The 13,288-nt window shown below is 42.5% G+C and overlaps 1 protein-coding gene across 2 annotated transcripts in view; it reads left to right on the top strand.

Annotated features, from left to right (window-relative positions):
• The first annotated feature begins 1,850 nt into the window (after positions 1-1,850).
• CCN6 (cellular communication network factor 6) overlaps positions 1,851-13,288 on the top strand; it is a 16,586-nt gene continuing 5,148 nt past the window's right edge. For both annotated transcript variants that reach the window (XR_005578863.2, XM_003935977.4), the window contains exons 1-2: positions 1,851-2,157; positions 9,507-9,804. Coding sequence is in view for 1 of the 2 variants with exons in the window: in XM_003935977.4 (XP_003936026.2) it covers positions 2,056-2,157; positions 9,507-9,804 (400 nt within the window). In the remaining variant the exon portion in view is untranslated. The remainder of the gene's footprint in view (positions 2,158-9,506; positions 9,805-13,288) is intronic.

Genomic DNA, 13,288 nt, shown 5'->3' with positions numbered 1-13,288 from the left:
CACAAACTGAGTACTTAATGAAATGAGCTCCTAGACAGATGAGCCTTCTGTTAAATGAGATAATGGGAAAACATGCTCAGAGCAGGACACACACTGTGATAGCTTTTATTGTGTAAGGTCACAAATAGCAGCCCCAACCTCTAAACATACCATATTCACTGAGTCTACCTATAGCAGGCTGGAAAGAGTTAAATGGGAGCTCCCACAGCTAACAATGTCTAAGCACACGTGTGCGCGAGTAACCCAGAGCCAGTGTGTTCTGGAACGGGGGGAAGTTTTGTAGGTTACTTCTCAAGCAAGATGTTCCTTTCCTACCAAGAGGCAAGAATGGTCGACATCTGTCTTTGCTTGCTCCACGGCAGTGAGACGGGATGGAAGATGATTCTGGAAAAACACCTGCTGCTGCCAGCATTTCACAGAGAGCAAATGGGAGGAGGGTGAAACTCCTTAAATTCAAACATTGCACAGATATGTGCATTACTATATGTGGAACCGGGAGAGTTGGAGCTGGAATGATACAGCTGATGAGTGCCCCAGTGCTGGGCTGTGACTCCCCTGCTTTCGATAGACAAACCAGAAACATGAAATTATCCATCCTGATGGCCAGTGCGGTGTGGGAATCACTGAGGCTGGGAACCCACAGATCAATGGTGTGAACCAGGAAGATGAAAACATCAGATTGGACCAAAACAGACATATTTTCTTCACGACTCCATTCTCTGGTTTTGTCCTATATCTTAGGGAAGCAGGATAAGACACTGACACCCTAATTATGCTGGGTATTCCTTGTTGTTCAATGTGTATATACTTATAGTTTAACTGACTCCTTAGTAAGTTATGTGTAGTCTGCAGGTTTTAGGGTGTCCGTGATTCTCCAAAGACACCAGATTCTCTGTGGCAGAGGACAGCCTACTTTTCCCTAGGCCCTCAGCTTAGGCATGAGCGAGGCTTGACATTGTCTTTATACAGTAGTCTTGAGCAGAAACGAAGGTGAGCAATGGGTATAGGATAGGTAAGGCAGCAGGAAAGGGCAGGACAGGTACTGGGTCAGAGGAACTAGAAACAGGCCTTGGGCTGGGGCAGGCAGTGGGTTGGACACTGGATCTGAGAGGGACGGAGTACCAGTGCAGCGGCAAGTGAAGATGGGAACACAGACCTGGGCTGGGAACGTGGAGAAGCGAGGGCCACACGTGATGGCACAGGAGGAGATGGGCTGGTGGCCGCACGTGTCAAGGAGGTGAACGTGAAGACCAGAAGCACTACAAACCTGTCAACATTTTATGTTTAATCTTTATTCATTAAAGGAATGATTGCTACCTGTGTAATTGTTTGATTTTAGGCCCGGAAAAATGGAGTTTAACTTCATTGTCATCGGTCACGGAACTGTGGCCCCAGAAAGAGGCATCTCTCAGGCCAGGTACTGTAGGAGTCTGCCCCTTCCTCCCTCTGTACTTTTTTCACCCACAGTCCACCTGGTGTGGGAAAGGTGTAGGGATAAAGGTGAGCCCAGGGCACTGTGGGCACCTCTGAGAGAATCTGAGCGGGGGAGTCGGGGTCCTTCGAGAGCCTGTCATTAACATGGAGGGGGGAAGCCAGGGCTACGCTGCGATGGGTGCTGTGGGGCGCCCAGGCCTGCACTCTGTCCATGAGGGTGAAGGGGCAGAAGGAAGCAGCCCAGAGAGGACCCCGAGCAGGGCAAACACAGATGGAGAAGCTGAGGGCAAGGAAGAAAACGACATGGGACCCTACCTGTTGTCTGGGCAGGCTCTGCTCTCCAGGAGCGGGCGGCGCAGTCAGTCAGAGAACAGTCACTACCTGCCCTGCCCTCGTCAGTCCCGGGAGGAAAGCGCTCGCCCACTCCTGACCTGTGTCACACTCACTACGAAGGCAGGTATTAGAAGAATCCCATGAAAGTAAACAGGGTGTTCAAACGGATCCTTAAAAATGAAAGTGCAGGCTGCGAGTTGGTAGTGTGGGAGGTGCAGGGTGTGTGTTCTTGTGCAGAGGCGCGTGGGGTTTGCAGAGGAGACAGGGGAGCTTTGTGCACCCGGAGCAATGAACAAACAGCGACTTCTCTACCCGTCAGGGTGGCTCCACGGTCCCAGCGACATGCGGGGGCTCCTCTTCTCCACTCTTCTCCTTGCCGGCCTGGCACAGGTAAGTCCTCTCTCCCGACTCTTTCCCTTCCGGAGACTACAGCCATTCTTGTGCTTCAGGCCAAAAGCTAAACAAAATGAAGATGGGGAAAGAGGGAGGATAAATGGCCTGTGGAAATACTTATAAGAAATAGGAAGCCATTTTCCTCTCCAAAGTTAGTTCTGTGTTAGTTCTTGAGCTTCATGCAAGAAACGTAAAACGTTTCTCCCTGTCAGGTAATGGCACCGAAGCCCCCTTTCACTATGTTTGAACAGCCCCCACACTTCCTATAGATTTATGTAGCAGAGCCTAAGGCACAGCCTGGCATGGTCCGGGAAACTCTCTCTCCATGCCAGTTTCAGGCGGAAGCTCAACTTTCCATAGCCATTTGCAAACTGTGCAAAGAGCCCCTGGAAAAACGAAATATTGACAGCGACTTTTTCCAGTGAAGCCTGTCCTTGTTTGAAAGGGGCACTTTGGAACAAACATTTACGTTTTGGAAACATTCTCTTACTTTGTCTTTTCTCAGTCCATGTGTTTCTCACTTCTTGAAAGAGAATCAGTCTGTGGAAGCTTGGAAATATTTCCAGCAATGGGCCAAAAGGAAGTTTAATTTATGATGAGCAAGTCACTGTCTTAGTCTTTTTGAACAAGATGGAAACAAGGTGACTTAATTGTTGATTTAGTTACACGGTGGAGGTTATTATTGGCACATGGGATGGAGCTTTTGAAATCTGGTGATTTAGAAAATATGGGTGTGTCTGTGAGTTAGTAGTTGATTGCGGCTGTAAGTAGTCAATATATCTTAGGAAACAAGGGATTGGAAATTGTTATACCATATATGGAAAGATTTACAATTTCAAAAGAGTCACAATAAGAATGTCAGTGGTCCAGGTCATTGCTGCTGTCACATGGAGAGGTGCACCCCTTGGCAGTGTGCTTCCTCTTCCACTGTTCTTGAGAAAAACTATTGTTGTGGATTGAGAAATGCTGGCTACATGTTCTTAAACAGCAAGTATTCCGACATAGATGTGTACAAAATAAACAACAAACACAGAAAGGTGTTACACACAGAGTGGTAGGAATGTATTATTTTGTACTTAACTTTGCTTTTATGAATTCATAAACTCATAAAATATCTGATAATACCTAGCATTTACTGAATATCTGCTATATGCCAAATACTGTGCTGGGGGCTTTGTTTATTTATTTAGAGACAGAGTCTCGCTCTGTTACTCAGGCTGGAGTGCAGTGGTGCAATCTCGGCTCACTGCAACCTCCACCTCCTGGGTTCAAGCTATTCTCCTGCCTTAGCCTCCTGAGTAGCTGGGATTACAAGCCTGTGCCACCATGCCCAGCTAATCTTTGTGTTTTTAGTAGAGATGGGGTTTTGTCATGTTGGCCAGGCTGGTCTCGATCTCCTGGCCTCAAATGATCTGCCCACCTTGGCCTCCCAAAGTGCTGGAATTACAGGTGTGAGCCCCCATGCCTGGCCCAAGAGTGCTTTTGGTATTATCTTAATCATCAAAACAACTTTACAAAGTGGTCATTATTAATCCCATATTAAAGAGGAGATTTAATGATGGGAAATTCTCTAAGATCACAGAGCTATTGCAAGACTCGGGTCTACTGTTAAAATGCTTATTCTTTCTATTGTACCATTCTAGTGACTCTTGTTGTCTTGAGATTTTGCTGTTGAAAACAATCAAAATATGTCTGAGGAAAAGAGAAAACTATAAAATTCTTTATATTTATCCACATAGTCACTATGTCCAGGCCCCATCATTTTTATCTGTATTTCTGAGTTACTATCATAACAGAATATCTTCAGACTCAAGATCCTCCTTTAGTATTTCTTGTGAGGCACATCTGCTAGCAACAATTTCGCTCAGGTTTTGTTAATCCAGAAGTGTTTTTATTTCACCTTCATCTTTGAAAGACAGTTTCACTGGCTATATAATTCTGCTTGACAGGATTTCCCCTCCCCGCTTTTAACACTGTCTCTGGGCACCTTGTTCTTCTCCATTTCTCCTTTCTCCTCTTTCTTTTGATGAGAAGTCAGATCTCAGTTTTATTGTACTTCCGTATGTAATAAATACTTCCACCTTTCCTCAGTCTACTGTTACAATTTTCTGTTTTTTTGAGACAAAGACTGCCTCTGTTGCCCAGGCTGGAGTGCAATGGTACCATCTTGGCTCACCGCAACCTCTGCCGCCCAGGTTCAAGTGATTCTCCTGCCTCAGCCTCCCTAGTAGGTGGGACTACAGGTGCATGCCACCACGCCTGGCTAATTTTTTGTATTTTTAGTAGAGATGGGTTTTACCATGTTGGCCAGGCTGGTCTTGAACTCCTCACCTCAAATGATCCACCTGCCTCAGCCTTTCAAAGTGTTGGGATTACAGGCTATTTCAGCTTTGTTTTTAAAAGATAGTTTCACTGGCTATATAATTCTGGGTTGACAGATTTTTTTTTTCCCCTTTCAGCATTGTCTCTGGGCATCTTCTTCTCCATCTCTTCCATCTTTTGATGAGAAGTCAGACCTCATTTTTAATGTAATTCTGTATGTAATGCTTTTTCTCAGTCTAGTGTTAATGATTTTTTCTTTATTCTTGGATTTCAACAGTGTTACCTTTTGACCTCAGAGATGATCTGGAAATGTTTCAAAACTGGAAAGATAAAGAGGCATTTCATGGGGGTAGTTTTGGGAGTGTGCATTTCATTAGAAAGAACACGAGGAAAAGCAGGGAGGAGAAAACCAACTCAGGGAGTCCAGCAAATGGAAAGGCATGGAAGGAGAATGTGTGAGCGCTAACGCTCAAGAGGTAGGCAGGAACCAGAGCACAGAAGGCTTTGGATACTTTGCTCAGAAGTTTAGGCTGCACACTACAGACTGTGGGGAACCACCGATGGGCTTTAAGGAGAAGAGTAATACAACCAGACATGTTCTTTAAAGAGATTCCTTCAGCGGCAATGTAGCAGATGCACTTGAAAAGTCATTCTGGGCCAGTCGCGGTGGCTCAAGCCTGTAATCCCAGCACTTTGGGAGGCCGAGGCGGGTGGATCACGAGGTCGAGAGATCGAGACGATCCTGGTCAACATGGTGAAACCCCGTCTCTACTAAAAATACAAAAAATTAGCTGGGCATGGTGGCGCGTGCCTGTAATCCCAGCTACTCAGGAGGCTGAGGCAGGAGAATTGCTTGAACCCAGGAGGCGGAGGTTGCAGTGAGCTGAGATCGTGCCATTGCACTCCAGCCTGGGTAACAAGAGCAAAAACTCTACCTCAAAAAAAAAAAAAAAAAAAAAAAAGAAAAGTCATTCTGGAGGGAGGAAGGTCAGTCAGGAACTTGTAGTGACGGTGCTTACTTAGTAGCCATGAAATGAGGAAGACTGTCCAGTTCTGGGAATACAAGGACAATAGAATAAGTAGGATAGGTCACTGAATGGCCGTAGGAGGTGAGGGAGAGGAAGGTGGTCTAGAGGAGGCCTATCTTCCTGACTCCAAATGTTGAAGAGTGAAAAATGATGACTTTTGGACTTGAGTATTTCCTGAAGGACATTTGGGTGGAGATGTCCAGTAGGTAGTTAGCTCATGAATCTAGGGCTCCGTAGAGACATCCAGGCGGGAAATTTAGTTTTGAACTTGCATAGGATGAAAACTGAAGGCAAAGGGGTGGGTGAGATATCCAAGAGACAGTGCGTAGAGTGAGGTGAGCAAAAAGTTAAAGCTATGAAACACCAATAGGCCTAAATCTAAGTCAAATTCAGGGTAACAGGAGCCTGCGGAGGAGATTGAGAAAGTATGTTAATAAGGGGAGGATTGGGGGGCCCAGATGTAATGAAATCCAAGGTGGAGGAGAGTCAAATGCCTTAGAGAAGGGGGGCAAGAGGAGGACTGAAGAGATTTCACGAATGTGAGACCAGCAAAGAGGCCACTGAACCTGGCATCCTGAATCACTGGCGGCTATAGCTGAACCTGTGTAAAACTGATAAGCAGGCAAATTTTTTTTTTAAGTTTAATTTTTTTTAGGATTCTAGCTTCACTATTCCTACTCCCTTCTCCACTTTGGTGTTTCCTTTTCCCCTGCTCCTTCTCCAGAAGCCCAGCACTGTCCCATCCCCCCCATCAAAACCCATTCTCACGTTGTGCGTGCAACTTTTGAATCACAGCTGAAATGTTACTCTTTACTGGAGCATATGTATTTTACCAGTGGTGAGAATAAAAGGCTGAGCATTTAATATTTGGTGGAACTTCATACAGATACTTCTAAATGCAGAGTTTTTGAGCTGTGAAGGGACTCAGATCTAAGAATCAATCCAATAGCCCCTGGTTCCATCAAATAAACATTGAGAGTTATTTACATAAGCCAGTTGCCAGACACTGTGCTGGGTGCTGGTGGTATACTTTCAAATAAACCACAAGTCCCTGAGGTTGGGTGGCTTTATGGCTAGTGGAAAAGATAGGCACTTACATGCATAATTTCCCTTCAAAGATGTGTGCAAGGCAGGGAAGTTACAGGAAGCTTTCTGGAAAAGATGATACCAAAATAGAACCTTGAAGGATAACTAGATGGAGGAGGAGCAGGGTCTGGGCAGAATGTCTCAGGCAGGAGGAACCACATCATATATGTAGGGAACTGCAGGCACTTTAGCTTTCTGGAACCTAAGGTTTATAAGAACTGCAAGACAAGAGGAGGGTTCGGAATGCTGTGCGTAAGTGTTTTCACCCTCCCTGAAGGCCAAACATGTTTAGGTGTGAAGGATGAGGAAGAGGAAGAAATCCAGATGGTTTTCAGCTTCCTGACTTGGGCACCTGAGTGGATGGTGACGCCATTCACTAAAATGGGAACTGCTAGTTGAGGAGGAGTTTGTCAGGGGGAGGGTAATTGTAGAACCTCAAAGTGCACATGCCCAGAAGCAACTAATAAGTCGTAAGCTTAAGGGATGAGGTCTAGGCTGCAGAAATAGATGCAGAGATTCAGTGATTTGTTCAGTATCTACTGAGACCAGCTCGGTTGTAGAGACCCCTACCCAGGTGGTGCTGGGAAGCAGACACCCAGATAGAACAGCTAAGTGGGACCATCTGGGGAACCAACAGCCTTCTAAGCTGAGAGCCTCAAGGGGCTGACAGCATCCTGGACAGAGGGCCTTGAGCAGACGCCGACCCACATAGTTATTCTCTCAGAACAGGTGATTATTATTAACAGCAGGTGTTCTGTGTTTTCTTATAGAACCAAGATAAACTAGGTAGGCAGCTGGTGCCTGCTTACCAGCTATCAAGGAGAAACTAGAAAGTATTCTCCATGAGGGAGCCACAGGGGCAGGGCTGCATATCCCGTGCTTAAAGAATTGTTTTCACCGGTGTACGATATACATAGACTGTTTTGCCACTTTAGAATGCCCCAAGTAGTTTTCCACTTGGGGTGAGGGTGGCTAGATTTTTCTTGCTGCTGTTCTTAGCAAACAATATATTTTAACATACAATCAGCATTTCTCAGCATTCATACACTCAGCATTTCTCAACAAGTATCAGAGCTGGTTAACAGTAGGATTTGGACTAGGAAGAGAAGGAGGGTAAGTGTTGAGAGCTTAGGCTCTGGAGCCTGCCTGCCTAATTTAAATTACTCTCCTATCCTTACTTGATCTGTGACACAGGACAACCTAAATAATTTGAGTCTCAGGGTCCTTACTGATAAAATGGGGTATACGGTTTCCTATTGCTGCTCTAAAAAAATTACTAAATTGAATGGCTTAAAACAACATGATTATTTACAGTTCTGGACATTGGATGTTCAAAAATGGTTCTTACAGGGCTAAAATCAATTGTTAGCAGGACTGCCTCCCTTCTGGAGGCTGCAGGGGAGAATCCATTCTTTGCCTGTTCCAGCTTTTCAAGGCTGTCTGGCTTCCTTCATAATAACTTTCAGCAATGACATTGCTCCTACCTCTGTTTCTGCCATCACACCTCTGACATGCCTGCCTCCCTCCCAGGTGGACCCAAATGGACTTGTGATTACCTTGGGCCCACCTGGATAATCGAGTGATAACCTCAAGATCCTTAAGTTGATCACATCTGGAAAATTCCCTTCATTGTTTTAGGTAACATATATGCACAGACTCCTGGGATGAGGACATGGACATCTTTGAGGGGACCATTATCTGCCGATCACATGGTATAATAACTACTGCACACTGCTGCTGTGAAGGTTGAGTGAAATAACCATGTCAAGTGATTTATAAAGATTGCAGTCACCTTGCTTTCAAGAAGCTCACATTCTTGGTGCAGGTATCAGAAAGTAAACAACTGAAATGTGTAGGTAATAAGAAAGGTGGTAAAGTCTATGGTGAAAGGACTAGGGTATGAGTGGTTAAAGAGTGCCTCACTGAGAAATTTGAGCACAGACCTAAAGGCAAATAAGAGTGAACCATGAAGATGTCTAGGGGCAGAGTTACTTGGAGCATTCAGAGAACCAGGAGTAGCTGGTGTGGAGGAAGCAAGGGGGTGAGTGGTAGTGGGTAAAGTAACATGGGGAGGGGGGACCATGTGATGCAGGGTAGTGATGGTAGTTTGAATTTTGCATTGAAATGGAAGGCCATGAGGAAGCTACTCTGTATGAGCAAAGAGTGATATGAACTGAACTGGCTTATTTTAAAAGAATCATTCTAGATGTCAGATGGGCAAAGGAGCAAGCAAGGTGAACATTTAGGAGGCTATTGTAATCATCCAAGTGAACAATGGTGATGTGGATCATGTTGGTAACAGAGAAGGTATCAATAAATAATCACGGTGGGTATTTTTAAAGGTGTAATAAACAGGATTTACTGATGGAACTAGATGTAAAATGTGAAAGAGAAGAGTCAAGCATGATCTGATCTCAAGGTGTTTTGGAAATATATTGTCATTTGCTCACATACGGAAGTGCGTGGAAAAGCCGATTGGAGGAGGGAACGTGGGAGTTTGCTTTTGGTCATATGAAATTTGCTATGCCTATTTAACACCTAAGTGGAAATGTCAAGTAGGCAGTTTGAGTCTGAGTTCAGAAGAGGGGTGTGAGTCGGAGATAAGAGAAATAGGGAGGGAAGATGGTTTACAGGTCTTATCCATGGGGCTCCGAGGTTTACAGATGAAGAGGATGAGAAGGAACCGGCAAAGGAGAGTGAGAAGGAGCAGTCAGTGAGAAAGGAGGAATAAGTGATGTCTTGGAGGCTGAGTGAAGAATTTTTAAGGAGAGTAATCATGTCAAATGCTGATAGGTGGTATTATTATAACTCACCACACTGTACACTACCTGTTTGGGGGAAATCTTCTACTCCTGTTATACTATGATATAGAGAAACTATTTCTGACATCACTTTTATTATCAAACGAAGTTCTGCTGCAGGGCACAGCGCACTGTTCCGTTCGATACTACACCTGAAGGAAGGCCTAGAGAGGTGTCAGATGCACATCAGCGTAAACAGTTTTGCCACTGGCCCTGCAAATGCCCTCATCAGAAGCCCCGTTGCCCTCCTGGAGTGAGCCTGGTGAGAGATGGCTGTGGATGCTGTAAAATCTGTGCCAAGCAACCAGGGGAAATGTGCAATGAAGCTGACCTCTGTGACCCACACAAAGGGCTGTACTGTGACTACTCAGGAGACAAGCCTAGGTATGAGACCGGAGTGTGTGCATGTAAGTGTCTTTTTCTGGACCCTCTGGAAAACGCTAAGTCTAGACAGACTTTTTTTTTTTTTCTCTCCTGCAATTGTTAGCTTTGAGTGATGAGCTCAGTTTGGCTAAATATGAGACGGGTTTAGTTTTCATGCACTATTGGGACTGGCTCCATTGTAGTGGATCCTATGTGCAATTAGCAGATGCTTACACACATTTAGAAACCCATTATTTTCACTGCGTTGATGTAATCTTGCAGCTCTTCTCAGGTAATTCACTGATAGAAGGTAAGAGGAATTATCCAAATAGAGTCTGACTTCTTAAAGTGCTACAAAATGACAGCTTTTGTCAATATGGTCAAAAAACAATCTGAATTCAGCCTCTTCTGTAACAAAAAATAGTCAGCTTAAAAATATTAGAATGTATACCCAGTATTTAGACATATGACTTTAACCTCAGCTTTCCCAACTAATGGTAGAGTTGCTGTGCTTTACCTCAGATTTGCTAAAAAAAAAAAAAAAAAAAAAAAAAAAAAAGTGAGGTCATTCCAAACCACAACCTGACCCTCAGCTTTCTGTGACTAAGCTCTGGAGACTGATTCAGACCATCTAAACACTGACACTAATTTAGGATGCCAAATTATTTAGGATTAAAAAAAAATTCTAAGGGAAGAGAAATACTTATGTCACCCAGACAGTTTAGTCAGTCTGTAAAAAAGTCTAAGAAGGAAGGCAAATTACTATCAGAAGTACGGTTATGAGCCGTGGAATGAGAATCTATCTTTGGAGTCAGACTGAATGTGTCAAACTCAAGTTTGACAGCCTGATGCCCCTGCCAGCCCTGTATTGTACGGTTAAAAATGTGGGATCTAGGTTCAAGTCCTGATTGCTCTGCCAAGTGAATATACTTGATCAAGATGTTTATTCTCTCTGTGCCTCAGTTATATAACATACACTTCCTAACTTAGAGAGTTGCTAGGAGGATCAAATAAAATGACACACAACACCTAGCACAATATCTGGTATTCAGTAGGTTCTCAAAAATGTTATTTATTGGAATCCTATAAGGAAAACATGACCTATCAAACAATGGCATTCAGGACACCCATTTCCCCCAAGCTGGGCAGGTTATTTCATTAACCCAACAAACACTTAGTGACTGTCCACTACAGAGCCAAGCACTGTGGCCAGCAACTGAGGATACGACAGGGAAAAAGTGATACAAGCCTTGGCCTCAGAGAATCAAATATTAAGGTGTCAGATATTTCCATAGTAATTTCACACAAAATGTGATGAGACTTTTAACAAAGCATAGCCACGAGGAGAGTAATAGGGATAATCTATAACTGGGACACCAAACTATATAGGGTCAAATCTAGCCAACAGCCTGTTTCTGTAAATAATGCTTTATTGGAACACGGCACGTACATTAACATAGACTCTATGGCTGCTTTACGATGGCAGAGTCAGTAGTTTTGACAGACACGCTCTGGCTTGCAAAGGCTAATACGTTTTCTGTTTGGCTCTTTATAGAAAATTTGGTGATCCCTGATCAAGAGCAATGTTTTAAAAACTTTTTAATCTGAGGACCCCCTTTTTAGTCCTAGAAATTACCTCTTTATACTCTTAGAAACTTTATACTCTTAGAAATTAATGAGGATCTAAAGAGCTTTTATGTAGGGGTTATCTGTTGATATTTGATGGATTAGAAACTTAGAAATATTTATTAATTTAAAAAGAATAAACCCATTGTAGATTAATAATAGTAATGTTTTTATAAAAAAATGTATAACTTATTTTCAAAAGAAAAGTTTAGTAAAAGAGTGTCATTGTTTTACATTTTGTTGCAAATCTCTCTAGTGTCTAGCTCAATAGAAGTTAGCTAGATTCACATATTTACTGCTTTTTTCAACCTGTTACTATGTGTTTTTTTGTTGTTGTTGAAATATGTGAAGGAAATCTAGCATCACACAGCTATATAATTTGAAAAGGAAGGAATATTTTAAAAGGTTTTTCTGATAATTGTGAATATACTTTTATGTTTATTGATATTATATTAAAACTTGACAAGTGATAGTGTCTTAAAAATCAGCTGCATCAGAGAATCTGAAACCACGTCAATGAACTTTCAGCTCTGTGACATTAAAATGCATTGGTCTATCCAAGGCCCATTTGGAATAGATCTTTTACTCATGTATAATTTTACCATTCTATACATTGTTTATTTGGAAAATACATTTACTGTGATGTAGAGATGTCCAAAATATTTATACACTTAATTATGTAATGCTAAAAGAAATCACATTAATATTATCCTCATCAGAGGAGTCTACATATTGGATAAATACAAAGATTTCAGTGATGGATGCAAGTTTTTCAAAACTCTAATTTTTCCTTGAAATTTTGAATTCTCTCACTGGCAAAAAATGCTGTCACAGTTGTTTTCCTTGAAGTGACAGGCTCATTTTGCTCATTAAAAAAAAAAAAAAAAAAAAAAAAAAAAAAATGTTTCCAAAATACCCAAGTCTGAATAAACAGTTTATTGTCAGTCATTTCTTTAAGTAAATTCCTACTAAAAAAAGTGGTTAGTTCAGCTCACAACTTTACCAATGACATAGTTCCTTAAGTTTCCCTGAGACAGCTATTTGCTTAAGTTTCAAGACAGCTATTGCACTAGAATATTCTATGTATATTTCCTATTTTGTCACATAGAATACTAAAAAGACCAGTACTTGATAATTTAGAGTTAATAAAATTAATACTTTTTACTATGCTGTCAAGGACATCCTTAGGTAAAACTCCCCCTGACCTGTTTTAAAGGATAGGTGCCTGCAAGGAAAAATACAAGATGACCTCTACAGTGTGACTCATGCCAAGGCACCAGCAGTTCAGCCATGACTGCTTTTGTACCACCAGTGCAAATACTAGCATGGTGAAAAGTGCCAGCCACACCTTAGTATTTGGAAAAAGAGTTTTGACCTTGCAGATCCCCTGAAAGTGTCTCAGGTACTGCCAAGGTGTTAGAGGACCATACTTGGGGAACAGCTGATCTAGAAGGTCAAGAATACCCCTCGGAGGAAGTAAAATTCTCTTACAATGTCTTAACAAAAACCATCAGTACTTTGCAGTTCCATAGTTAACTAAGTTACAGTTTTTTCAGATATTCACTTACCCTGTCTTTCTAAGAATATATCCTAGCCTATTGTTGGATGTCTGGGAAAAGCTGTCTCACTAAGCATCAGCCTAGCTTAGATTTATTATCAACTGCTATACTTACTGTGATTTTGCAGAGTCTTTACTTGGTCTTAATTCTGGAAGTGACCATGTGGGGTTTATAGCGTACAATATAATGAAAAAGCCTCATTTTAAAAACCTTTCTACAGATGTCCTGTGAAGGAGATTCCAAATGAGACCTAAGAGGTTGAGAGCTATACTTCATACAGGAGATAAGCCATTTCTTCTCAGGTTTTTAACTGGAGATCCAGACTACCACAGGTTATGGCTTC

Source organism: Saimiri boliviensis, chromosome 4, assembly GCF_048565385.1.
Source record: "Saimiri boliviensis isolate mSaiBol1 chromosome 4, mSaiBol1.pri, whole genome shotgun sequence".
NCBI classification, from domain to species: domain Eukaryota; kingdom Metazoa; phylum Chordata; class Mammalia; order Primates; family Cebidae; genus Saimiri; species Saimiri boliviensis.
Note: the sequence above shows the minus strand (reverse complement) of the source record. Positions and strands in the feature narration are given on the sequence as shown.